General features: G+C 46.6%; 4 protein-coding genes across 9 annotated transcripts in view; 2 read left to right on the top strand and 2 right to left on the bottom strand.

Annotated features, from left to right (window-relative positions):
• LOC113202056 (dystroglycan 1) overlaps positions 1-10,454 on the top strand; it is a gene marked incomplete in the record, with an annotated part of 40,989 nt that extends 30,535 nt beyond the window's left edge. Inside the window, 17 exon segments of the mRNA XM_052270542.1 lie at positions 2,282-2,633; positions 2,941-3,177; positions 3,258-3,386; positions 3,479-3,604; positions 3,713-3,889; positions 4,087-4,470; positions 4,770-4,973; positions 5,221-5,576; positions 5,656-5,802; positions 5,931-6,297; positions 6,375-6,614; positions 6,699-6,869; positions 7,047-7,268; positions 7,427-7,501; positions 7,867-8,139; positions 8,227-8,388; positions 8,481-10,454. Coding sequence (XP_052126502.1) covers positions 2,313-2,633; positions 2,941-3,177; positions 3,258-3,386; positions 3,479-3,604; positions 3,713-3,889; positions 4,087-4,470; positions 4,770-4,973; positions 5,221-5,576; positions 5,656-5,802; positions 5,931-6,297; positions 6,375-6,614; positions 6,699-6,869; positions 7,047-7,268; positions 7,427-7,501; positions 7,867-8,139; positions 8,227-8,388; positions 8,481-8,738 — 3,849 coding nt within the window.
• A 527-nt stretch (positions 10,455-10,981) lies between these two features.
• On the bottom strand, positions 10,982-13,443 carry LOC113202057 (60S ribosomal protein L12). Its single transcript, XM_026416115.2, has 6 exons — positions 13,269-13,443; positions 12,577-12,650; positions 12,177-12,357; positions 11,979-12,097; positions 11,568-11,663; positions 10,982-11,084 (listed from the first exon to the last, which is right to left on the bottom strand). Exons 1-5 carry the CDS (start codon positions 13,303-13,305, stop codon positions 11,577-11,579), a joined length of 498 nt encoding a protein of 165 aa, XP_026271900.1. The 5' UTR covers positions 13,306-13,443; the 3' UTR covers positions 10,982-11,084; positions 11,568-11,576.
• Positions 13,444-13,538: 95 nt separating this feature from the next.
• LOC113201939 (dystrophin-1) lies at positions 13,539-18,841 on the top strand. Of its 5 annotated transcripts, none has more exons than XM_026415947.2 (13): positions 13,539-13,725; positions 14,329-14,389; positions 14,472-14,608; positions 14,687-14,894; positions 14,971-15,214; positions 15,298-15,409; positions 15,574-15,740; positions 15,853-15,986; positions 16,079-16,325; positions 16,426-16,594; positions 16,674-16,859; positions 16,954-17,139; positions 17,245-18,841. In XM_026415947.2, the coding sequence occupies exons 2-13, from the start codon at positions 14,334-14,336 to the stop codon at positions 17,421-17,423; spliced, it is 2,025 nt and encodes a 674-aa protein (XP_026271732.1). In that variant the 5' UTR covers positions 13,539-13,725; positions 14,329-14,333; the 3' UTR covers positions 17,424-18,841. The 5 variants fall into 5 exon arrangements, with proteins under 5 accessions (XP_026271732.1, XP_026271733.1, XP_026271734.1 ...); XM_026415948.2 differs by lacking the exon at positions 13,539-13,725 and adding an exon at positions 13,777-13,895; XM_026415949.2 differs by lacking the exon at positions 13,539-13,725 and adding an exon at positions 13,939-14,184.
• The window catches only part of LOC113201940 (hillarin), a 37,399-nt gene continuing 28,883 nt past the window's right edge, over positions 18,420-26,935 (bottom strand). The window contains exons 2-10 of one of the 2 annotated variants that reach the window (XM_026415950.2): positions 24,055-24,171; positions 22,588-23,022; positions 22,395-22,477; positions 22,021-22,164; positions 21,708-21,926; positions 21,413-21,621; positions 21,211-21,341; positions 20,819-21,076; positions 18,420-20,742 (exon numbers count right to left, since the gene is read on the bottom strand). In XM_026415950.2, the coding sequence (XP_026271735.2) occupies positions 20,419-20,742; positions 20,819-21,076; positions 21,211-21,341; positions 21,413-21,621; positions 21,708-21,926; positions 22,021-22,164; positions 22,395-22,477; positions 22,588-23,022; positions 24,055-24,144 (1,893 nt within the window). In that variant the 5' untranslated portion in view covers positions 24,145-24,171 and the 3' untranslated portion in view covers positions 18,420-20,418. Of the gene's footprint in view, positions 20,743-20,818; positions 21,077-21,210; positions 21,342-21,412; positions 21,622-21,707; positions 21,927-22,020; positions 22,165-22,394; positions 22,478-22,587; positions 23,023-23,434; positions 23,827-24,054; positions 24,172-26,935 lie in introns of those variants that run through there. The other variant, XM_052270546.1, reaches the window with a different exon arrangement.

Genomic DNA, 26,935 nt, shown 5'->3' with positions numbered 1-26,935 from the left:
CCCCCGACCCCACCAACCTCACCACGCCGAAACTTAAGGGCCCACATTTAAATGGTCTGCACGCTCAAGAATGTTGACAGAGTTCACAAGGGGTTGCAGACCGCAGGCGCCGCCCGCTACACGGGGAAAAATAATTCATCCCCTCACAAAAACATCTCAGCAGAGTTAGTCGACGTTAGTGCACATTAAAATGTACATCGACAACTGTCGGCCAGAGTGAAGGAAGGCGGAGTGAGGATGCAAGAAATGCATAAAGAAGTAAACCGAAGCGAATGAGAGCGGCGGAGATGCGCGCGGGAAAACGACGAGTAAATACAAGGGAAAATATGTGATTGATGTGCCGTCACGACTTGACACTGTGACAAAACTTTTATCTTTAGACGAGGGAACACTGGCAGCATCGTGTGTGTGTGTGTGAGAGAGAGAGAGAGAGAGAGAGAGAGAGAGAGAGAGAGAGGGAGGCGCTCCTTAGGCCCTTGGCCTCGGCGGCGAGGCGCGGCGGAGCGGCGGGGGGACGCACCGCGCTATATATAGCTGGCCGAAGAGTGTGTTTTGGTCGTGTGTGTGTGTGTGAGAGAGAGTGTGGGTCCCTGTTGCTAGCGCCCGCCGGGCCGCGTAGCGGATGGCATCTGGACGCGGACAAGTCATCGCCACACCACCGTGCCTCGGCGGCTGCCTGCACCGGGGCCAGGCGGCACCATGTTCCTCCCTCAAAAAATAATAAATTAATAAAAGGTGGCTTGTGGTGTTTGATGATTGTGTCTGCACATTCAATCGCCCCCCCCCCCTTTTATGTGCAATGAAAGTCTTGTTGATTTGTCGTCATAATTTTTCTGCAGAGTATACTTCATATATGAAGTGGCATGTAAAGGGGTGGGGAGTGGTTGGGTGGTGGAAGTGGGGTGAGTCCGCCAGTTGTTGAATTAATGCCGGCTGATTTTCTTTTCTTTTTGGGGGGGGGGGGGGGTGGGCCGTTCGGGACCTGCTGAAGCGCGTGCTTGATCGTGTAGCCGCCGACTGATTGCAGAGTGGAGCCGCTGCAGGCGGGCGGGGGGCGTTCTTTATCCCGCACCCCTCGAGACTCGCTAAAACCACTGCGACGCCGTCATTAGCGAGAATGGGGAGGGATTTCGCCGTGGATTTTCGCCGCGCGGTCCTGGTGGAGGCGACTCCAGCCCCAGCCGTCGAGGGGGTGGAAATGAAGAGCGAAACTCTTTGACCTGCCCGCCCGCCCCGGCACGGCGTCGATGCGCCGCCACAGCCTGTGGTGGTGAACTCCTTGCAAGAAACTCCAGGGACCACCAGGAAGGACCAGTGGCTGCTGGGAGGTTCGTCGGTTGCCTCCGGTCGCACCCCGCTGCTCCTACCCCCGGTCGTGGCCCCCGCGGGCCGACGACGAGACGGTGACGGCAGAGAGCCAGACGACACGGTTATTACATTATTGCCTCCATTTAGAGTCGCGACGACGACGGCAAATATTGGCGTCGACAGCCAACGGTGCCGCGGGGGCCTCGACCCGCCGCGCCGGATCCATAATGCCCCTGGGGCGCCCTGGGGCCTGGGGCGGGAGACAGACGGGGAGCGCGCTTATTGTGTCGTTGTTTTTGCTGCTGCTACTTCTTAGCTCAGGACTCGGTTTTGCTCGAGTTATTATTTCGTGTCTAGGTTGACGCGGTAATCCGGAGAGGGGGGGGGGGAGTCTCTCTCCCACGGACAAGACGCCGCAGGACAGGCGCAAGGGCGCTGGGCGAGGAGGGCGGCGGGCGCCCGGGCTTGTAATCCCTCCGCCCCCGCCATCCCATCCCCCGTCCTCTTTGTGCGTGCGGATCAAGGGGAGGGTGAAAAAAAAGAGGGGGGGGAGACGCTGTCGAGCCGCCACGTCGATGGTCGGGCACGAGCGAGCAGCGTGCGTCCAACTGGCGAATTTTAATCACGAATTTTCTCTCCGGGTGCCGCAAATAACGCTTGATTGGCGCGAATAAAGGGGGGGGGGCAAAAGATGAAAGGGCAGAGAGGAAAGACGACGGCCAGACTTCCTTTCCCTGCCCCGTGCAGACCGCCCCCGCCCGACGGGGTGGTTCAGGCGGGGGCGGCGGAGGGCTTCGGGCTAGAGTGGCCCGGAACCCCGGACCGGACCGCTGCAAGTCTGCAAGGTGGTCGTGACGTTTCCCCTTCTACAAGTGAATCAGCCCCAGGTGCACCTCTCCGAGAGATCAGGGTGCGCTGTGCGCTTGTGCCCCAGATTCAGACGCTGACTCCTTTTCTTCGCCTGTCTTTTCAGATCGGCCCCCGGCGCGGTCCGCGGAGCCGCCATGACCCCCCGGTGGGCGTCTTGGTGGGCGGTGCTGGTGCTGTCCCTGGCCGGGCTGGCGTGCGGCCTGCGACAGGGCCTGCGCATCGCCGACGGCGACCTGGACTTTGCCTTCGAGCCGGACGTGGAGGCGGAGCACAAGACTGGCGGCGGCGACCCGCACCGCGCCGCGCACGCCCAGGGCCAGGGCAGGCGCGGCGCGCCCACGGCCAAGCTCACCCAGCGGCAGTGGGGCGTCCAGGACACGACCGCCACCGCCGGCAAGCTCTTCAGGTTCGCCATCCCGGGCGACGCCTTCTCCGGCGACGTGGACCACTATGAGGTACGTCATGTGTCTTAAAAGTGCGTTTGCACTGTTTTAAATTTCCTGTACCATAAATGTTTTCTGAAAAAAATAATTAAAAGCGTTCAGTCTCATCTTCGAAGGGTGTTAAGGGTTTAGCACCTTTACAAAGATATTAATACTGTCAAAGACCTTTCTAGCACCTTTCGAGTGCCATCACAACATATGCATTTAACTGGGGAAAAAAGTCAGCACCACCTCGCACTCACAACTCTAGTGTTGTCGGCCGTAGCCAAACCAGCCAAACCGAGATCTTGTACTTACTGGTTGTTGCTTCTTTCGACAGGCGCAGAGTCCAAACGGTTCGCCCCTCCCGTCGTGGCTGCTGTTTGACCAGACAACGGGGCTCTTCGAGGGTGTGCCAACTCTCAAAGATGTGGGCACCGTCTACGTGACCGTCCACGCCGTGTCTGCATTCAACTCGGCCAAAGACAAATTTTCAATAGACGTCTTGCCGCCAGCTGAAGCAGCTCCTTCGGCAGGAGTAGTGCCATTAGGTCTCACTACACACCACCATCCTAAGGTCTTAGTTGTGTGATTTATGCTGAAATTGTAAATTCCAAAAATGGTATTTAACTTCTTTTTTTGGGTTGGGTGCTTTAGGTGAAGTGTGGCCCTGGAGAAGATCCGCTCATCCTTAGTGTAGTAATGGATGGTAAATATGATCACATGAAACCGAGACAACGTTTAACCACTATTGACAATCTTTCTGGATTCCTCTCCCTTTCTCATGTGGGTATAAGTATTCAAGCTTTTCTTTTATAAAATGTGTATATTATTCTTGAGAGCTTGAGAAATTAACTTAAAAGAAATGTACCTTGCAGGACCTATTCCAATTGCTGCCTCAAAATTCTCGGGAGGACATTTTATCTGAAGATTCTATTGTAATGGCTGGAGAGGGCAATGTCCAGAAGCGGAAGTGGAAGCAAGGCAGTGTTATTCAGTGGCAGGTAATATATTAAGATTTTATTTCAATCAAAACTTTTCTTTCAGTATTGTGTACCTCTGACTGCTGTCACTTTTTTATGGTTTAATTATAATAATTCTTTTCCCAATAGGTTGGCTGTGAAAGTCAACTTTGGCCTCAGCAGACTAGAGTAGTCGAGGACTTAAAGCAACAGGCTAGAGATGGCACATTGGCTGAAGTATTACTGTGGCCAGTTGTCGGTTGGCACATAAAGGCTGACAACAGTTTAGCGAATCGGGGACGTCGCGAAGCTGCCGGGCAGAATGAGGTGAGACTTACTTACGACCTTTCTTGCCAAATCATGGTTTCTGCTTTGACTCTCTTAACTTGGGAAATTCATTCATGGACTCTTTGCTTTCCATCTGACTGTTACATTTCTTCGGAAGCTTTTGTGTTGGGTGGCCCGTGGGGGTTGGGCATTGTGATCATCATGCATGTAATGTGCACCTCCTTGTGAATCAACAGGCTGGATCAGGCAACTTTGCAGAAGATGGTGCTACTGATGATACTGAAGCAGGAGAGGGAGGAGTACCAGACTCTCACATTGTTCCCACCATGTCATCCCCTGTCTATCCGGGTGCTACTGCCACTCCCACTCCCTTTTCACACAACTTCAACTCGATCACTGAAAACCCATCTCAGCATCATCATCGTCACCACCATGGAGATTTAGAACCTGGGGTATTACCTGGAATCCAGGAGGTTGACAACCCAGTAGAGGAATTCAGGAGCAGTCGACCAGACTCTGGACCATTGGCACCATACTTATCATCAAGCTTTGGTGGTGGCGGGTATTCCCTCCCTTCTAGCCCGGTGTTGTATGGTAGCATCATGCCAACACCCACCTTGGTAGGTACCTTTCAGTAAGCCCCTGGATCCCCCCTGATCTAGGAATTTACCTTTCAGTAGAATTCTCTGCTTCTTTTGTTTTAAAAACTTTTTTATTTCAAACGCTGAAAACAGTTATCCATTTTTATAATCAATTTAATCACACAAATTTTATTATTTGACTATATTAAGCATTTTTACTACTGAAAGAAATTTTGATCATTTTCTTAAAGAAATAAAGTACCGTAAAATTGTGCTATTTGAAGCTATATTTAGTAATAAGGTAGAACTTAGGAGTTACATTATTGGTGTTGTGGCAGGAACCTGAGAGACCAACAATTCACTTTGGTATTGGGAGTCCTACTCCTGAAATTACCAGGGTATATGAAGGTCTGGAGGTAACTCCAACACCTGTTTTTCCCACTGATGTGGAACCTACTACATATCCAAGTCCTAGCAGCGCAGGTAGCCCCAGTTACAGTCCAAGTTCTGGCACTGGCAATATGGATCAATCTTCAACTCATGTGAGTTCTTGCTTGTAATGTTTGGGTTTGATGGGCCTTTCCCACATATTTCTGCCTTCGCATTTTCTACCAAGCAAAGGGGGAAAGCATGTCTGGGGATTGGGGGGAATGCAGGGTTGGAAATGCTTGTTCATCATGGAATCATTCATTAAAGCTATCAATTAAAATTAAGTCACAGAAGTGCATGTCGCTATGTCATATATGTGACACTGTATCTGTTCTCTGATGTTTTTTCACAATGCTACAGGTAACTGAACCAATGATAGATGGCACTTCTGGAAGCAGCACAAGTAGTAGCCCAGCAAGTGGTACTGATGTTTCAATTGAGGGTGTGGAGACACGGGAGTCTACTGAAAAGCCTGTTACCATTGTAGATGTTTCTGACTTCTATGACCCGACAAACATCACATCAACTAGTCACCCATCAACTGTACCATCTACTGCTGGAACCACACCTCCAACTACAACTCCTGCTCCTGTAACTACCACAACCACACCTCCTACTACTACTACAGAAATTATAGAAATCGATCAAAAGAATTTCCCTCCAACTGTCAATATGAGGCTTCGTAAACAACCTGTGACAGCAGGAAAGATTGTGAAGTAAGCATAATGTGCTAGGAAACTTTGTGAGCTTTACGAACAACTGCAGCTGATGTCATCAATGATCTCTTTCCAACAGGTATGTGGTTCCTGATGAGACTTTTAAGGACTTGGAGGAAGGAAGCACTAGAAATCTCAGACTGACTCTGAAAACTAAAGATGGTAATGATTTAGATCAAACCTCTTGGATCCAATTTAATTCCGCAAGGAGAGAAATACTTTTATTGTAAGTTTAATGATTAATACTTTAGTTTAAAATTTTATTTTTCTGTAGCAGTCTATTTTATTATATTTTTTAAGAGTATTTTTTTAAAAAAAATTTAATTGTGCACTTTAATCTTTTTGTTCTTGCAGACCTCTAGAAGAACATGTGTCAAGGTGGTTCTTCTCACTTGAGGCCACTGACAAAGAGGGTGCATCAGTTTCTGATAAACTTGAAGTTGTTGTCCAGCACCACCAGCATCGTAGAGCTGTTAACCATGAAATAACGCTTGTTATGGAGCCAACAGCTTTAATTCGTCAAGAAAAAGTTCTTAATTGGGAAGTTGTACTTGTCGAAACCTTAGCTCGCCTCTTTGGTGATCCTGACACTTCACAGATCACTGTCCGCCACTTGGATGTTGCCCAGCTGTCTACAAATGGCTCTGTTTCGTTAACTTACACAAATGATTCATTACCACGAGCCACATGCCCTCATGAGGGGATACAAAATATGTTGAAGGTACAGTGTTAGTTGTTTGAAATTAAGATTTTCATCTTCCACAATATAAAGTAATAAGGGTTTTTCCCCCCACCCAGGTGTTGAGAAGGAATGAAGATGGGGATCCAAGTCAAGCTTTGTTCCATGCTCTCACAGTACATGCTAAGCACTTAAACATTAGAAAAGTTTTATATAAGGGTCTGGCAAATTGTGAAGAGCCAACAAAGCCTGAGGTGCAGCCAGGATCTCCAATCTCTAACTATCCCCCAGTTCCTCGTAATCAAGTAGACCATATAAATGCAACAGTTGGAATGCTGCTCAGCTACAAAGTTCCAGAAGTATGCAAACATTTACAAATTTAAATTACTTATTTTTATCCAACTCTTTCTATTAAAAAAATTACACAATTTATTTCTGTTTAGGACTCCTTTTATGATCCTGAGGATGGTGATACACGAGCTATGAAACTGTCACTTTTAACTATGGATCACTCTCTTATCCCTCCTGACAACTGGTTACAGTTTGACATCAAAAATCAGGAATTTTATGGTGTACCAATGCCCTCCGATGAGGGCTCAAAAGAATACCAGCTTGTAAGTTCCACTTGTTTTTTTGTTGTTGTTTTTTGTAAAATCTGTTGTTTATGTTCTATTTTGTTATTACATTATTAATACTATCAAAGTCAAGTTCAGTATTTTTTTTTTTTTTTTTTTTTGTAGTAACATTTTTGTTGAATCAATAGTTACTTTTGTGTTTTTGTTGCCGTCTAGGTTTGTGAGGACCGAGGTGGTCTTCGTGCACATGATGGTTTGGTGGTTGTAGTTCATCGAGCTAAAGTAGTGCCCTATAGTGTTGAGTTCAGTATAACAATAAATCCACACTATGAGACATTTATTCGCAATACACCACAAAAGCGCAAGTTTGTCGAAAAACTACGAGAACTTTTTGGTGATCCTGATACTTCCAATATTGTTATTGGAAGAATTTCAAAGGTAAGCATAGTCTTACAGGTATTTCCATGTAAAAATTCCCTATTGAGAGGTTCTGAACTGTTACCTGTTCATGGATCATGTACATGTTGAATGTGGTGTTCAGGTTTTTTCCTTTAAAAGAACAACAACTTATTACACTGTTGAACATTTACTTTCAGTTTTTACATGAAAGTCCCCTAATTGGTGAAGTGAGCAAACACCCAAACCAAGATTTTCCAAGCCTTAATATAAAGGTGATCTAATTGTGGCGTCACTGTTTGTCTGTCTTGTTTGCGCATACGTAATGCTGTCTAAGCTATATTCCTTCATTATTGAATGGAAATTTATATGCATACTTCGCTATGTGGCCTCCATGTTTTTGTACAGTAGCCTACCACCAACCAACTCTCAGTGCACATACCTAACCCTGCATTCCTAACCCTACTTGTTGTGCATACCTGTCTTTGTTGGGTACTAAGTCCAACAGTTTCCAGAACTAAAGAAAATGTTAGATGCAATCTATGGAGTCAAATTTTTTACATGTCTTGTTTTTAAATCAAATTGTGATAATGTGTTATAGTTAATGTTCTCAAATTTGTTTTTTTCTTCTTTTATTTAGGGCTCAACTGTGATAACATGGTACAACAGTACACTGCCAACAACTAGGTGCCCTCATGATGAGATCAGTACCTTAAGAAGAGTGTTAGTAAACGACGATAATCAAATGTCTTCCCGTTTAATCTCGGTCATGGGACCAGAATTCACAGTTTTGGCTGTAGGACTGTATCCTACAGCTGTGTGTCAAGGTGAATTGACACCACTTCATCCTACGTATCCTCCACCTCCACCTGTTGATGAAGTTCCACCAATGGGATCTTCAGAGGAATACTTGGTAATTTTTTGATCTTTATTACCATTATTATCAGAAAACATTTTTTTGTGACTTATTTATAATACTGTTCTTTTTTTCCCTCTTAAGATAACATTTGTAGTGCCAGCAGTCATTATTTGCACTATGCTTCTACTAGCTGGTATTGTGGCTTGTGTTCTCTACCGTCGCCGACGCACTGGTAAAATGAGTGTAGGTGATGAAGATGAGCGTCAATCATTTCGAAACAAAGGCATCCCTGTAATTTTCCAGGTAATTTCATGAAACTGTACACATTTGGTATGCAAATCAGCATCCACTGTAATTGAATTTTAACTAAATTTTCTGATGTTTACTTAATTTAGGATGAACTTGAAGAGCAGACTGAGCCAATCAACAAAAGTCCAGTTATAATGAAGGAGGAGAAACCACCACTCCCTCCTCCTGAATACCAGCGTCATAATCCTTCTCCGCCCCCAACTCAAGCTCTTTTGTCAGATACAGAGGATGCAGAGCCTTATCAGCCACCACCTCCCTTCACAACTAGCCGTGACACTGCAAGGCACACTCGGCACAAATCTACCCCCACATACAGGAAACCACCTCCATATGTGCCACCCTAACAATCAGTGTCCCCGTTCGACTCGGAAGACGAAAATAAGCAGTTGTCTAATATGATGACAATGACTGCTCCTGCACCAATCTATTTTCGTTTCCCCGAGTGAAGCGTGGACCTCAGACATATCAATTAGCGAGCTCTGCCGCTTACTTGTGTTCAAAATGAGCTAAATCTCACTTGGAAGCTCCCAAGAGACTTTTTTTCTCTCATCTTTAGCGCAACTTTTCAATTGTGCAAACTGGTATTCTCTGGCCTAGGCATGCAGATAAGGATTGGACTTTTAATCCAAAGACTTAATGTCCTTGATCTGTTCAAGCCTCTTAGACCAAACAGACTGCAAGTAAATGCCATGAATACCCATTCCAACCCGACTGAAAATCCAAGATTTTTAAGAAGATCGAGTTTGCAGAATGTTTTAGATGTGCATTTTTATCAGTAGAATTTTCATTTTGAAAAATGACTGTGTGTTTGAAATAGTGTAGTGTGTAAGAGTGCTACTGAAACAGTTGGAACCAAGCCTATTTTTAATTAATGTTACTCCAATCTTTTGTACCAATTGGTCCCAAATTTTTCAGTGCCTCTGATGTGTATGTCTTGTCATATATGAAGTGAAAATGATTTATTTATTCTATACATTCTAAGTGAATTGTATGAACTTTGTTTCCATGTCCAAGGCCATGAATTGTTTTGTTACCTGTAAATGACTCTGTCAAGCTAAATATGTGACACATTCTTTAAATGTTTACATTGTTTTGTTCTTTGTCTTAATTTTTTTTATTGAAGTACTGTGATGGGTGTCTTTTAAGGACTGAAAATTTACTTATTCTCCACCTCATGATTATGATTTGTTTTTTCTTTTGATTCATGTCTTCTGAAAGGAATAGGCATGGGCGAGAAAATTTTACATTGCCCAGTTGAAGGCTTTGTTATATCTACACTTTGGCCTGAAGATATTCCATAGACAGAGTTCAGTTTCTTCCTACAAAACAAGGGTCAAACCCCTTTCTGAATTTCATCATTCAGTTTCTTACTGTGATTCTTTTAGTCTCCACTGTAACTGTACCGAATCCTGTTGGGGCACATACCTTAGAAATGGGAAATGTTGGTTTATACCAACTGAACATATCTACTGCCCAAAGTGAAACAAGACTAATCGTCAACATAAGCTCAAATCAATCACTTTTCTTGGAGCTTGCCTATTGTTTCCAACATATGTGCCTGCATATCTATTGTTTGATAATTCTGACTGTGTACTCAAGGTATTTTTTATTACATAACTATGATAGACTAATCAAATTATGTACACTTCTTTGACGTAATTGCTTAATTGATAGTCGGAACATATAATCAACAAGTAGAGGTTTGCTTTTAGGTAGGAAGTCTTATGTATATGAAATATGCTGTTAAGTAGGTACTTAATCTCAAATTGTCAGTCAATTCATTTTTATACAATATTCATAGATGAACTCCTTTCCATCACAGATGACAGATTTGTAATAATTATTCCCATGGAATTCACCATACACATTATCAATTTATCATTTGGTGCCTCACCAAGTTCCTCTAAAACAATTATGACTGAAGTCGATAATGTAAAAGTATTCTTTTTGTACCGAATAGTGTGAGCAATGCTACCCAATTTGCTGTAGAATCCATTGATCACAATCGTTTTTAATATTTTCACTGTACTGAGAGAACAATCAAAGTGCAGTGGCCATTATCTGGATTAATTTATTTACCCTAAAATCAATTTACGTCTGCTTGGCGTACGGAAGACAAATGAGAGTGGGTGCCAATGCAAAGAGCTACCCAGTGAGAAATGAATTTTAAGCGATATCGAATCGATCCCAGAACGATATCGACCCAGAACTGATTCAAAAATGGGCCCGAAATCGACACTTTTCTGATGTCCGATATCGTTCTGGTGTCAATTTGATATCCGCATATCTCACTGGGTAGCATCAGACTACTTCCAGGCACCCGCCCGGTGCAAAGCTAAGACAAAATTCTTGGATTGGAATCGTATTCTAAGAGTACCTCAGATTTCTAGAGGAAGCATAAGGAGATCCTACACTAACTGGATTCAAGTGTGTTGAAATATTTAACTGATAATTGAACACAAGATATGAACCCACAAAACTTCTACCTCTCACATTTAGTTCAAATTTTAACAGGTACTGGAATTTCTAGTACCCGACAAAATCAACCAGAGCAGTTTCCCACCAGTTTCTTCAATTTCCTGAACAATGACCAACGTCCTCCCATTTCCCATGACTTGCATCAACCCTAGTTAAATGGAATAAAAACAGATCGTTTGTTTTTTTAAAGTTTTATTGAAACAAAGCCTCACCTGGAAAGAAAGAAACACTACAATGAAAAATAGCAAATAAATATTTTCAAGCAGACTGTTCCAGGATAGACTGCAACACATCAGTTGAAAAACAAAAATACTACGTGTGGAAGGATAATCCATGCACCACGGAGAGATAATGTGATTGTTTTATTGAGGTTGTCTCCTCAATGGCTAATTGGCCCACACAACCAAGGTAAGGTATAACGAATATTTAATACGGCAATTTAGGAGAAGGTTGTGTGGGTGGATGGGATGCCAACCCCTACCAAAGAAGATACAAGTTCTGTAAGAAGGCAAGCTTGTCCCACACAGGACACTCACCTGGCCAATCTCACCCCAATCAAGTGCAAAAGCTGGCAAATTAAATTTAGAAAGTAGTACTGATCAGAATTAAACTGACACAAAACTGAGAACTTTAGCATTTGATCGAAGGCAGATAAGCATTACCCAATTACAGAACCTGATCTTTAATACACTTACTATGGACATCTATTCCTCAGGAACTTCGATTCCTCCATCGTTGATCTCGTCAATGACATCATGGGGAGCCTTGCCGTCGATGGTGCATCCAACAGACTAAAAGAAAAACAAAAAAAATTGTTAGCATCTAGATTTAAAAATCTTCAGTTCTAACAAAAAAAAAAAGGACACAAAACAACTCATGCAACTATGAGTTTCTTGTTCCCACACCTGCCTCAGTTGGTAGTGCATGTAAAACGTAATAATCATGACTTCATTAGCCAGTGTTAAATGTCATCATAGGCAACAGAATAGCTAACTAATCAGCAAGATGCTATAGCCCCCTTGGTGTTGGAAAGTGAATAGGGTAGCTGCCTTGGTTCCAGGAATGTTCCATTCTTTAAAGGTTCAACCAATTTGTGCAATACATACCTGGCATGTGCCAAGGATTTCTTTGACTGTTCCCTCCAGCTTTCTTGACATGGAACGTGGCCTCATGGTCTTAGCAATGGTAATAACATCTTCAAAGGTAATGTTGCCACTGTGCTTGACTGTAAGGAATAATGAAAGGTAAGTAAATGAATTTTATAAGGATTTCAAGCACTTTTAGAAAAATCTAGTAAAACTTACCGTTCTTGACCTTCTTTCTGTCACGTGGGGGCTCTTTCAGAGCCTTAATTACTAACGAAGCGGCTGAGGGCACCACAGAGATCGCAGCCTGTCTGTTCTGGATGGTGAGGCATACTGTGATTTTCAGACCCTTCCAGTCAGAGGTAGCCTTGGCAATGTCGTCACCAACTTTCTTGGGGGACTGAGGGGGGAAAAATAAAACAATCGTTTATAATGTTTAACTCATTTTTTAAGAGAAAGACATGTTCCAATAATGAATCCCAAGATATGTAATAAGAACATATCCTGAGAAAAATACTGGATTAATTTTGCCTCCCATAATTATAGACTGCACGAAAAATCCTAGTCCAGCCAAACTCAACAGGGAGGCAATGCAAGTAGAATAGCGAGAGGAACTCACCAGACCAAGGGGACCAATCTTGGGGGCAAGAGATGATGTGGCACCAACTTCACCTCCAACGCACCTCAGGTAAACTGTAACAAGAACCACAACATTAGATTTCAATCTTAAGTTTCCACCAAATTCGAGTGATTTACATCATTTAGATGACGAAGCTAATGACGCCACAGCCTCAGTTGGTAGTGCATGTTAACATAAATAATCACGACTTCATAAGCCAGTGTTTTATGTCATCATAGGCCAGGAAATACTTTGACTAGCGTGCAATAAACACGAGTAGCAAGAGGAAGTAGAGACCCCAATCATGTCAGCACCCACAGCTGCCTCAGTTGGTAGTGCATGTAAAACGTAATTAATCATGACTTCATAAGCCAGTGTTCGGTGTCATCATAGGCAAGACTGTGGGAAACTACATTGGAGTACCCAGCGTGTTATCGGCTTCGAGCGAGACGCCGGTCGGAGGTTAGGAATTACTAAATTTCCGCAATGCGTTAGAACATAACTTCTACAACTCTCTCAGACATGAAATAGAAAACCGCGCCGAAATGATAATATGGTGAGGGACACGACTGGCTACTTCAATAATTGATTCAACGTATAATACCCATGCGTCGAACTGATACCGCGCTGAGACAGAAGGCAGCCGCGAAAAATATTTATTACAAAAATTTCCGTAATTGTGACCGACTTACCCTGCTTAACTTCATTAGGATCAAACTTGGGAGGCATGATGAATTAGTTAAAAGTGTTTTCCAAGGAAAAGACTTGTGGCTGCTGGCGATGCCAAGCGATTCTTCGGCCGAAAAGAAATGGCCACGACTTCACCACACTCCCTGAAGGAAAGAAGGGTTCAACTCAAAAGGATCCGGAAACCGCCACACTACATATACATAGAAGAGACGAACAGCCGGGCGGAGATGGGGTCGGACAACTGACGAACGGATAGAAAATCTCATAGCCAAACGATTTGTTTGGATGGAACAAAAAGAAAAAGTAAAAATCAAAAAAGTAAACAATCAACCGAAAAGCGCGCCGCGAAAACGAAAGGTGTTGACAACAAATACAATTTGCATTTCTATTGTGAATTCTTCAAACTGGAATGTATTCTTTGAAGATGGAGAAACTTGATTTTGACTTCTAGTTTGCAATGTAAGTCTCTTTATACTCCTGGTCCTATGAATTATCCGATCTTGTCGATATTTGTTTTGTTTGTCACCGAGCGAGAAGAGAGTAAACTTAAACTTCTCTACCGGGTGCAGCTTGCTTGTTGATGGTGTAGGCACAAACGCCGATAATTATATTTCTAATTTAGTAGGAAGGTATGTCTTGACAGTTCCTAACATTTCCACATGTTTTCAAATTTCTCAGATCTTTCGTTTATTGGGAATGGTTTCTTGATAGCATTTAGCCCACGTTAGGTTCTACAAGGGACGTGGAACTCGACTTTGGAGGTTATGATTACTTTGTTTTGATTACTGAAGAACTTTGACCGCTGACTTTCTTCCAGTATCTCTCTCTTTCTCTTGTCCGATAAGAATCGGGCTAATTTTCCTTGCTGGGTTTTTGTGTCATGTTTAGTTTAGCAGAACACTTGTATCTGCCTTGGTGGTATATCAAAGTCCCTCTTTTCATTCCACTTCTAAAATACGTATATTAACAATTTAAATATAATATGTTACATTAGCGTTTCGTTTCAAGGATATTTCAAACTTAGGCCTTATTGTGTTGTACCAATTTATTTACTTGTCACAGATGCAATGGATGAATGGTGGGATCGTGCAGACATGGAATGTGGAATACCTTACTACATAAAGTAAGTCATCTTTTGGGATCTTTCCTAGTTGTTGCCTCAATTTCTATTTCTCATAATCCAAATGTATTGTGAACAATTCCAGTCACCGAGAGAGGAAGACACAATGGGATCACCCACGGTACAATGAAGTGATTAATTTGCTTCGGGAATGTAATGTCATAAAATATGCAGCTTACCGCACAGCAGCCAAACTATGTGTGCTACAAAGAACACTGCACAGTCAGTAACATTCTTCCCTCAATCCAGTGGTATAGATAAAATTCATAAAAATTAAAAAAATACATTCTCTTTTCTCAGTGGAGCAGGTCAGAATGGGACTTGTGGTGGGCGTACTTGACCAACACCGTCTTCGCTCTCCTGAAAATGGTGTTATTTTGGAAGTCCCAGAACTTGAAGCTGTGCTAGCTGATATGTTTTTTGCTTCTCGTAGAGAGAACATGTCAGATGACGACGTAGATCTCAACTCTGAGCTTTTACTAAACTTTCTTCTCAATGCCTATGATGAGTAAGTTATAAAATAAATCAGTCATTCAATAATGTAAATGCAATCTATTCACCTCGCATATTTGCATTTATTTCAGTAAAAGAAAAACTGGTTTGACTGTTTTGCAAGCGAAAGTGGCTTTGATTGTGTTATCAAATGGGCGACTTCAAGACAAACATCAGTACTTATTCCATCAAGTGGCAGATCACAACAACTGCATTTCACGACGCAAGTTAGAAGCTCTACTGCATGCCCTTGCAATGATTGCGGAATACCTCTCTGAAGGGCAATCCTTTGGTCCAACATTAGTTCCAGCCACTGTAGATAGTTGTTTTCAGTTGGTAAGCTCTCCTACTTTTCTGATGTTTACTACCTTATCTAATCTAATCTATTACAAATATCAATAGTAAATTTTGGGTCTTAGTCTCAAGGTACTCTGGGTGTAACAGAAGATGGTTACATGAGTTGGCTTCTTCATGAGCCTCAACTACTTGTCTGGTTGTCTACATTTTATCGAATGCGTTCAGCTGAACTAGGTACGTAAATTTCTAAATTAAAGAATAATTCTGTCTTGATTTTATATTTAGTATATGGGCTTCAGTATTTTTGCTTAGGCTTATTTGTGTTGTACATGTTGAAGGCTATTCAGTTTGATTGTTTTTTTATATCTGTGTCTTGCTTTTTTTTTACATTTGATTAGTTTGGCACAATGTTAAATGTGCTGTTTGCAAAGCACAGCCAGTACGTGGGTTGCGTTATCGTTGCTTACGTTGCATGGGCTATGAGCAGTGTCAAACTTGCTTCCTCACCGGCAAAGTCAATCGTAAACATAAGCTTTCACATCCTATGCAAGAATATGTTGGTCAGGTAAGCCATTTACTGTTGCTGCCAGCTTGCTGATTATGTACTTTAATATCAACTTCCTCAAGTTGTCAGTTTTAATACGTTGAAGTAATATCAACAATATCTATCTACTCAGACATCATCTATGGAAGCTACCAGAGCCTTCTTAAAGGTGCTCAAAAATAAAGTATGCCGCTCCTCTTCTAAGATTCAATATCTTCCTGTTTTGCCACAAGATTCAGCTATACCAATGACATCGATAACTCGAAGGTATGTCTGTCAATGGTTTCTTGATGATAGACTCCTTGTATTGGGGGAGGTGTGTCATGGTTGGGTTATCAATTGTCTGCTGATCGTTTTAGGAAGGATGAACGGGGAGCTGCTGCTGGATCTTGTGGTGATGTTACTCGTCTTCTGGATGGTCTGGAAACAACCTCTCGCACTGTCTTATATGGTTCCACATTAGACCTTCATCCTGGGAAAGAACTACAGAGCATTATTGCTCAATTGGAACAGCTCTGTGCTGCTGATGAAACTGCTTCCAGCAATACTCCGATTGCAACAAGAAGGGAGGTAGAAGCTCAGGTACAACGACTTAAAATGCTGAAGGTATGTCACACGAAATGTTATTACTTCCGTTCAATTCATAATCTGTATGGTATGGATTAACAATGGCATCATTCTCAATTTCGAATTTCTTGTACTACAGCGGTTTCTTACTCTTCGGGTTCGGCCACAAGTACCACACCGCACTCTGGAACGATTAGAGAGCACTCCTTTAGTTTATGCCGGTCAACGCAACCGAAAACCCAGTGCTGATCATTTCAGTGAATTGAGCCCCATACCCATGGAAAAAAATTCTTCATATGTACCTCCAAGTAATTCTTGATACTTATTCTGAAAAACTGCAGCATGCAAGTCCCATTATTTCCTCTAATTTATTGAATTTCTTTGAAGGAGATTTACAAGTTGAGGTACCTGGTCCAAGAGAATTTGGGGAAGGTGCAGAAGCAAGTGCCGATGATTCTTCCTCTCTACCAAGTTTGACAGAAAGGCATCCCGGAGACATTAGTACATGGCTGGGTGATCATCAGTCTTTCTCAGTTCCTAAGAAAGAAGACTTTCCCAGCGTCTGGCTACACAGTATGTTCAATAAGCTATTCCACTTTATTTTCTGATGATTGCTGTCTTGTTTATATTCAACTTCATCATTATTATTAATCATCTCTTTTTCTAGATCCAATACTGGACAGAGGTTTTCCAAATAATGTAGATGAACCAAGTCAGTCAGATGCTCAATCTGACGGCCAGTCAGAGTCACTCTCTGATGTACAAAGGGATCGTAGACTGGAGGAGCTTCATAAAGACTTGGATACTATCCTTGACCGTTTGCAGAATATGCTTGCTTCTAATTTTGCAGAAGGTTAGTTTGAAAATTAATACTGTCGTTTGATAATTTTTTATGTTGCTATGTGTTTTGGGTCAAGTTTGATTCCAGCACTTAATTTTAAACTCTCCTTCTTTATAGACCCTGTACACAAGCAAGACAATGAAAAATTGCAACAAGATGCAATTGAAATTGAAGACCTGTTGTCAGGTCTCATTGAAGGTGTTGAAAATCATCATCCCCCACGCAGTAATTGTCTTGGTACTGATGAAATTCCTCAACATATTAATGATAGTGCATCAATATTAGCTGGCACCTAAATATGTGTCTGTTTTTTTGTGTCATCCTTGATAACTTGGAATTTTATATTTCTTGTGCTCTCTAATAATACAAATTCCGCATTGTACTCTTTAACTTTACCTAGGTTAGATCTGAGTAGCTTAAGACTGGAACAGTAGTTAACTCTTGTCTACTCTCACTTGATTGCTTATTGATGACTCAGTCTCATCAATACCAAAGACTGGGTAGAAAGGGTTACCAATACCTATTTTCTGCTCGTCCTGATCAGTATTTTACTTACTTGTTTATTATTATATCAATTGTATCACCAATGCATTCTTTATGTGCTGGGGTTATGATTTCTGGACACTGGATTGTTTTAACAATGGTGCTTCACATTTATTACCATACATTTTGTATGTCAACCTCATCATCATCTAATGTCTTTACATTTCTCTTTTTATTAATTATCATATTCGATTATCTGTTCGGAATATTTAATATTTCAAAAAGACTGTTAGATAATCTACTTTTCTTTATCTTTTTTGTTATGATGCTAATCAGGCGCGGATTAAGGGAGGGGGGGGGGGGGTGATCGCCCCCTCTGTCGTCTCTAGCTAGAGAGCTGCCTGAAAGGTTGACAATTTGCGCCTCAAAACCCCTGTATGTAGGCAACCGACAGTGCATCGCTCCCCCTGTCAGCCGGACCTTAATGCGCCCCTGATGCTAATTTTAAGTGTCAGCTTGTTTTGTTTCTTTATGTAAGTGTCTTATGATTGTCTTTCTATTGAAAGATGGTGCAGTGTTAATTTTTAAGACCATTGTGCCTTATTGTGCTTTGTTTCTGTTTATATTTATATTATTTTTAATGAACCAGAGGTATTTTTTTTTCTTAAAATTTGTTTTAATATTGAAATTTTTTACAAGGTTTTTTGGTGAGGTATAGGTGGATAAGCATTTTTGTGCATGCTTCCTAATGATGACTTGTACGTGAAGTACCTGCTAAGGATCCTATGACATGAAATAATTCCGTCCAATTTTGCATTGATACAGTGTTACTTTATTCAATTGATGCAATGGCAAGATGAATTGTTTTAGAGAATACTCGTACGTCTTATTAATGGTTTTGTCTGCATGTCTCTCGCGGATTTAAGTAACCAAGATTAATTAGTTATGTGAATGGTTTGAAAGTACTTTTAACAGTTGTAGTTCATTAATCTATTAATCAACCAAACCAACCATTTACAATACCAGATTGTGGTTGATGCCTGATAAGTGAAGATACTCTAACAGTCTTATGTACACTTGTTTTGGCAATTGCTGTGCAAGCCTTGTAATTTAGTTGAGGATGATTAAGCACTTTGTTTAACATTCATAGCTATATAATCATTTTATAAACCTATATCTATAGTTCATAAATATATTTATATTTATAAACAACATGATAAGTTACAACTTACATTAATCTGCAATCCTTCATCAGACTGCTTTTCTTCTTGGTTCATGAAACTGAAAAGAATTGCTGCTTTTCATTCAATCACATATATTTGGATTATTCAGAATTTGTGGGCAAGCAGTTTTGAAAGCCAACTACTGTCTATTTGATTGATTGGTAATGCGGCTATAGAGTTATAGAAAACATGTGCTTCCAAATTAAGGCAAGACCAAGAAATTGTAAAATTGAGCAGTTAACATAACTCTTTCCGGTCCATAGAGAATGTGTTGACTGATATCTTGACCTCTTACATTATGAACAGTCAAGAAGTTTTGAAATCAGCATCTCACATCTCAGATAGCTTTACTAGTCGGCTCTGCCAAAGCTTCCTGTAAATGTGCAGTTCAAAGTTCATGAAACACTCTCAAGCAACTGGAAAGTAATGAAATACAATATTGAATATTAATAATATTCTTTGGATTTAATTGCTAGCTACTGGTACCACTTTCTCAAACACAAATCAACATCTCATGGTTTTAAAAAGTTCTCTCTAATGTAAACTGTTAATAGTAGAGCATAAAAGCAACCAGAAAATGACATGCCCGATCTCTTTGTTAAGGAGTTAGAGAATTCATTGTGAGATGTTTCTCATTCTCTTCATACTGCTATTGAGTCAGTTTGTGTTTCAAGGGGTACCTACCAGTACTTTACTTGCCCATGTCTTTTTGAAGGCCCATTTTAGAAGTATCAAACATGCTAGTAAAGAAGTTCATGGACAAAACATATTCTTACATGTAGGTACATCTTTTGAGCCTTATGTGACTGTCAGTTTTTCACAATTTGTGAACAAAGCGCTTATTAACTTATTCTTCTAAATTTTAATTACAAAAACTCAAAATTCTTAAGCCACTAGCCTCAAAACTTTGGCTGGACTACTGAACATAATCTCTTTACCTTTCCTGGTCAACTTGTAACCCGTTCATTCCCTCTTCTCTCCTACATCAGCATACATTGGACTAGTTGAAAAGCACTTTTATTTAATCATATATTTATATAAATATTTATATCTGCACATAAATTGTCATCATTTTGACAAGAACAGCAACAGCTGTTAGTTACCATTGAATTTGTTGTTTAAATTACATAATTCTAAACTTGACCTCCATACATAAATTAATTAAAAGTTCCTCACTTGTTTATGAAAGACAGAACCAGCTGCAACAATTCTTTATTGGTACATTTTAAAAGCAAAAGTGTTGTGGAGAGGATAATTGCATCCGACTCATTCAGTCCATTCTCACTAATCTACATCCTCCCCACAACATTTTTGGTCAAATTAGCATTAAGGTCAATGAGGTCAATGCAATTACAAATTTCGTATCAAATTTACAAAGTTTTCAAAACAAAAACTAGAAAACAAATACAGTAGCGGAGAGTTTCATTGCCCAGCAGACTGAACACAATCTACTGCCCGCAAACATCTTCCTATGTGGGAAGAAAAATAATAAATAACGATTCACAGCGAGAGGTTCGGAAGCGTCGCACGCACAAGTACGAGACAGCCCCTGGTACGGGGTGCGGGGCGGAGCGGCGAGCGCTGCTCAGTTCCTCTTGGACGAGTTGATGAGGTACTTGCAGCAGTGCGTGAGCAGGTGCTTCTCGCCGTTGGTCTCGCCGTGCAGGCCGTGGCCGTGCGACCGGTCCGAGGCCAGCTCCCTCGTGTAGATGTCGAGGCCGTACTGCCCCTCCTCTGGGAAGCTGATGATGAACGTGACGATGTCGTCGTCGGTCACGGCGTGCGACACGAACTTGGACAGCCGCTTCTCCTCCACGCCGTTCTTGTGCAGCGTGGCCATGAAGTCGGTAAGCGGTCTCGACATGCGGAACTGCAGCTCCAGCTCGCGGCCGGCGAACACCAGCGCGTCCTGGGGACAGAACACGGCGAGGCGTCAGCAGCAGCAGCACAAGGCGCTCGACTCAAGAGAGCCTAACAGCGCTTACCTGGTGGGTGATGGGGATGAGCCCGAACAGCCTAGTGGCCTTGGTGGGGCCCCACTCGCCCGAAGCGCAGTCCGGCAGCGGCACCATCACGGTCTGCAGCTCCTCGCAGGCAATCTTGAACTTGCACACCGACTTGAACTTCATGGGCTCCCCGGTGAGGTACTCCTTGGGCGTGACCGCGTTGGCGAAGATGTCGAGGAGGAATGCGCCGCTGCACGGCGCGTGCACTCGGAAGGCCACGATGTTGCCGACGACCGACTGGGAATGCGGGTATGGAGCAGAAGAGTGCATCGGTTAGGAGTGGCGCCGGGACAGCGGGTCCTGCCGGTGCGCGCGGCGCGCGCGCGCGAGTGTGCAAGTGTGTGTGGTTGGAGGGGGGGGGGGGGCCTCACCTGCATGACGAATCTCTTGAGGGACACGCCGTCGAACATGTCGCCGTCACTGTCGTAGAACTTGAGATTGTAGTGGAAGATGAGGCTGGACTGCATATTTGCCGGCATGGCTATCCTCACCGTGGCAGCTCCTGCGACAGGCCACATCGTCACGCACTCTGCACCCCCTCGGAGCCTAGTGTAAGTCGTTGTCAGCACTCACCTGTGGCGTCCGTGTACATGACGGCCTTGGTGTGGGCGTCGGGGAAGTACAGGCCGTATCGAAAGAAGAGCGACCGGACGAAGGGCAGCTCCTCGAAGTCGTGCAGGGTGATGGGGGTCTTGAGGAGCTGCCACTCGGACTGCAGCGGGAAGAACTCGTAGATGAACTCTCGCGGGTCCGTGAGGAAGTAGTGGTCGTCGTACTCGTATCTGCGGGACGAGAACGAGGAGAGGAGTTCGAGGTGCGTAGTGCTGGCGGCGGAGGGTCTACGCCCTTCCGAGGCCCGGAGACTTACCTTAGGCTGTCGGACTTGCCCTTGGCTCCGGCCTTTGGCACCTCCTTGGCGTTGACCAGGTGCCTCGCCCCCCAGTTACACTGCACGAATCGCCACGCCCCCGCCACGTACACAGCGTTCCACGAGTTGCGGAAGCGCGAGTCTTCGAAGCGCACGCCGGGCTGGTAGCCCGCCGACTTGGAGTAGCCCTTGATGACCACGCAGTGCAGACCGGCGTAGCTGCAAAAGGCGCACGGTTAATCCTCACGCGGAGGAGGGATGGGGGGGGGGGGGGGGGGGGGGGGGGAATGCCAATCCCACGCGAGCTGCTCACCTGCACAGCCGCTTGAAGAGCACGTGGTAGCTCTCCGTGCCGTGCTTGATGCCCCGGAGGAGGCCCATGGGCGTGTCCCCCCGGAGGTTGTCGTCGAACGTCATCGTGTTGAGGTTCTTGACGGTGATCCACCGGAAGATGGTTCTGGAAAGAAACACCGCCAGCGGCAAACAAATTAAGCGTTGGATCCGTTTCAGCCGCGCATAGGAGGAGGAAGGGCGTGACCCCGGAGGAAAGTGAATCGCGCTCAGCCGGGGCGGGACACGGACCGCGTGCTGTTGACACTGTGGGTCGCGCCCGGCCAGGCTCATGAGCCTCATGGGAGAGCGAGACCTCGCCTTCTAGGCCCGCCCGGCTGCATGAATAACACATACCTGGCTTTCTCTATGTCGGATCCGCAACGACCGACCAGTTGTCGCACGAGGTCCGTGAAGGTCTTCTGGTCCTCTTGCGCCACCTATGGCATCCCATGCCGAGAGCGAGAGAGAAAGAGAGCAGCACATTGAGCAGTGAAATAAAATCGACATGGCAGCGGTAGACAACGACGAGGCAGGCAGCCGTACTGACCGATATGGCGATCTGGTCCATGGACGCGAACTCGGCCGGGTCGTGGTAGAGGTGGCACTTGGCGAGGGCGGGCGGCGCGGGCAGCGGCGCCAGGCTCGGGTAGGGCGCCGCCTCCTCCATGGCGCCGTCGCCCTCGTCCAGGTACAGCGACTCGGCGCGCATGTACTCGGAGCGCTTCTCGTTGATGAGCTCGAGCATCTCGCGCGACTGCTTCTCGACGAGCGCCGCCGTGGCGGCCCGCTCGTGCTCCAGCATCTTCCTGGTCAGCGACTCCTTCTTGCGGTCCCGCCGCAGGGTCATGTTCTTCTCCAGGTCGGCGCGCTCCTGCTGCAGCCGGAGCGTCAGCACCTGCTGCTCGTCCGGCCGCTTGCGCTTGGTCTGCAGCTCGCGCTCGAACCGCGTCGTCAGTCGCTCCAGCTCCTGCTCCCACTCGTCCTGCGGGAGGTAGAACACGGCCAGTCTTGCGGTCAGTACTAGAGAATGGTGTTTTAGCAAATTGTACGAATTTTTCGATTAAAAAAAATTAGAGGTATGCAAAGGCCGGGTGGGAGGCTGAGGCGATGCTCGGCCCAGCCTGGCGGGCCGCCAGAGCGCGCAGGACCCGCGCGCCTGGCTTCAGATTGTGATTTCTCCGATTTTTCGTATCTAACAATACAAATCAATGAATCCAGTACACCTTATAGGCTTTCCTCTTCCTATCGGTACTGGAATTTTATCCCGGTAAGTCGGCATTTTGTAGTATTTGCAAAAGAGCGGTTTGAGGTTAGGTCTGCGCCACCGCACGGCTGACTTTGTCAAGTTAATGTGGGAGAACCACTCCACATACCAAAGAAACTCGCATACGTACTGAAAGGCCTCACTTTAACGAAGGTCCATTGTAAGTTTCGACTTGATGTGAAATTTTGATCACTCACACGGACAATTTCTTTAACTACGCAGCGGCCCGAGTTCGGCTCGCTCGCCGGCCGACGCTCGGCCCACCATCTGCTCGGCTGACTTTGTCAAGTTAATGTGGGAGAACCACTTCACCTACCGGGAAAACACGCATACCTATCGAAAGGTCTTACTTTAACGAAGGTCCATTGTAAGTTTCAACTTGATCTCAAATCTTGATAACTCACACGGACGATTTCTTTAACTACGCAACTGTGCAATAACCTCTCTTTTGAAAATACGAAATAATGACGATTTGCTGGGAAGAAATAAGAGTACTGATAGGAAGAGGAGAGCCTATAGGGTGTACTGAATGAATTGGTTTGCATTGTAAAGAACGAAAAATTGGAAAAATCACAATCTGAATCCAGCCGCGGCCGGGCCGGGCCGAGCATCGCCTCAGCCGCTCACCCGGCCGTTGCATACCCCTGAAAAAATTAAACCTCGGAAAATTTCCATGCAAACTACAAAATTCAAATTTGACGTAGTTACTACACCGTCATGTCCTTAGTAGCTTAACTTGAAGGAACTTACCCGGAACTCCTCCTTCATACGCTTGTCCTCCAGATCCCGCGTCTGGGCGAACTTCCGGTAGAGGTCGTCCTCCTCCTTCCGGTGCTTCATCTCCAGCCGCGTCTGCTCATCCTTGTCCTGAAACACATAGACGACATGGAGAGGTGAGTGCTTGTTGTCGGCGGGGTGCTGCGTATGTGCTCGAGCCGGTCGCTAATGGAGCCGCCACTCCTTGTCGTCGTCCCGGACAAAGAACGGCTCGCCATGTCGTCCGCCGCTCACTTCCGCCCCGCGCGCCACCGCGCCGCCGCCTGCACTTCGCTTCGCTTCCCGTCCGGCGGTCCGGCATTGCAGTCCGGTCACCTTGTGTCTGTCGGGGCGGGACGCGGCGGGACGGGTACAAGGCGCCCGCAGGCACACACAGGTACTACACGGTACGGGCGGGCTGAGCCGATACGACCTTCACGCCGCGTGGCGCCGCGTCCCGCCGCGTCCAGCAGCTGCAGAGCTGCGCCACCGGAGCAGCGCTCGGCGCCACGCGGGGTCTCGTCGATAATCCCTTCACGGCTCAGACTGCTTCACTCGGCTGATGGGGTGCGGGTGGGGAGGTCTGTCCGCCCGCCCCTTCGCCAACCCTTTCCCCTGCGCGGAAGACTCTGCGCGGGGGTTGAACCGGTCGTACGCACTACGTTGCACAACCGGAAATGACACATGCGAACCCGGCCGGATGTGGACCGATGGAGAAGAGAGCGAGCGGGGCGCCCGCAGTGCGTGCCGGGGCAGGCTTGCGAGGATGACCTGACCCGACCCAGGCCACGCCGACGTGTCCCAGGGGAGGCCTAGGAGTAGCCTGCAGGCGGCCTGGAGGCGACCTGGAGGCGACCTGGAGTCGACTTGGACTTGGAGGCGGCCTGCAGGAGGCGGCCTGGAGGCGGCCTGGAGGAGGCGGCCTGCAGGAGGCGGCCTGCAGGAGGCGGCCTGCAGGAGGCGGCCTGCAGGAGGCGGCCTGCAGGAGGCGGCCTGCAGGAGGCGGCCTGCAGGAGGCGGCTTGCAGGCGGCGGCCTGCAGGAGGCGGCCTGCAGGAGGCGGCGCGCACTTTCATGCTCCACCGCGTTGCACAACGGCGCAGTGCGATGGCGCAGCAGGAGCGAGCGACCACATTGCACTGACCGCGCTCACCGGCACCGAAGGCGATGGCGCCGTGGAATTTCAGAAAGATGATATTGTAGCGAGGTGGAAGGGAATAAAAAAATGGGAATAAAAAAGAGGGTTTGCAGTGCGCAGTTGATGGGGCGCGAGCGCAATTAGAGACACGGCTGCTCCGCCTGCTCGCCTCGCGCGCGCGCGCGCCCCGCCTAACGCCCCGCGGTGAGCTGGCGCGGTGAGCCTCGCCGCGAACGGATGCCGCCGCTCAGCGCATGACGCGAGTTAGTTGAACGCCCCAATATCACTTCACCGCCGCCCTCGTCCAGCCCGCGAGGCTGCCCTGCCCACCGCGCGCGGCGGCGAGCAGCACGTCGGCGTGTTGCGCGTGCAGAAAGAAAAAAAAAAACACACCGATCAAGAGCAGAATGTATGTGAAAAAAGATATATAGAAAAGGGGCGGAGAGGGGCTCGTGGCCTAGGGAGTCACGACATGGAGCGACAACGTGTCATTACGCGACCCTCTCTCCCTGGCACCCGTCTTTCTCTCTTCCTCGTCGAGAAAAGAGGTGGATCATCGTTGGCGAGCTCTGTCCGTCCCCGCGCGCAGCTCTCTCACTCACTCTCTATTTCGCACGGAGAAGGGCGCACGGCGACGGAGTGCAGCGCATAGCTCGCGACCGCGCGGGGAATGCCGGCGCCGGGGAGTGGCGGGGCGTGGCGGGGCGTGTCTCTATTTACATGCTGTCCTTGTTGCGCGCGGGTGTGCACCTGCTTAGGCAGAGAGTTACGGCCCTTGAGCCTCCGCCGCATGCACTACTGCGCCGTGGCGTGGCGGGGTGGGGCGCGGCGGGGCGCGGCGGGGCGCTGCGGTGCCATCGCGGCCTTGGGGACGAGCAGCACCACGCCGGCGAGGAGCGCCAGCACTAATGGGCCGGCGGCGGCGCGGAGGCACCGCCAGGGACCGCAGGGGACCGCATGCAATATGCAATTTACCCCGGCTCTGGCCGGCGGCGCGCCGACGCCAGTGGGGCAGAGTGGACCGTCTATCGTCTCCACCGGTGACGGCCCCTGGGAGGTAGGCGGGGGCCGGCCCGGCCGACACGCGTGCGCAACAGGACTGCCTACTCTCCAGGCGCCCGGGCCGCCACCGCGTCATGCTGGCCAGGGCCCCTGGGAGGTAGGCGGGGGCCGGCCCGGTGGACACGCGTGCGCAACAGGCCTGCCTACTCTCCAGGCGCCCGGGCCGCTACCGCACCGCACCCTAGCCAGAGCCCCTGGGAGGTAGGCCGGGGCCGGCCCGGAGGACACGCGTGCGCAACAGGCCTGCCTACTCTCCGGGGGCTGAGACCCACTCGACCGCCGCACCCGCACGACGCCGTGGAAGGGGGCGGAGAGGATCCACCGGGCTACTTCTTGCTGCCTCGTTCTCTCTCGTTCTCTTCTCTCTGTTCTCGCGTGTCCTGCTTCCCAACACGGCACTGTTCGTCAACGCGCGCTGCAGCGGAACGGCTGGAGCGGAACGAAACGCAACTTCCATTCCACACCCAGCCACGGGCGCCTTGGGTCGTTCGAACAACGATGACGATACACTAGATAAGGTACTGGCACACAGAAGTACTGCTTTTTATTAAAGTTTTTTTTAGGGCCGAACATGAAACAGTCCTCTTTTTTCTGCAGTGTGCGGAGCGCCTCTTTGCATCACGAGGAGACCGTCACAGATCGCGAGGCGTGGGGTGCGGGGACTCCGCGCGGGACG

This window comes from Frankliniella occidentalis, unplaced genomic scaffold (genome assembly GCF_000697945.3).
Source record: "Frankliniella occidentalis isolate FOCC.00 unplaced genomic scaffold, Focc_3.1 Scaffold126, whole genome shotgun sequence".
NCBI lineage: Eukaryota > Metazoa > Arthropoda > Insecta > Thysanoptera > Thripidae > Frankliniella > Frankliniella occidentalis.
This window is presented reverse-complemented; position numbering and strand designations above follow the sequence as displayed.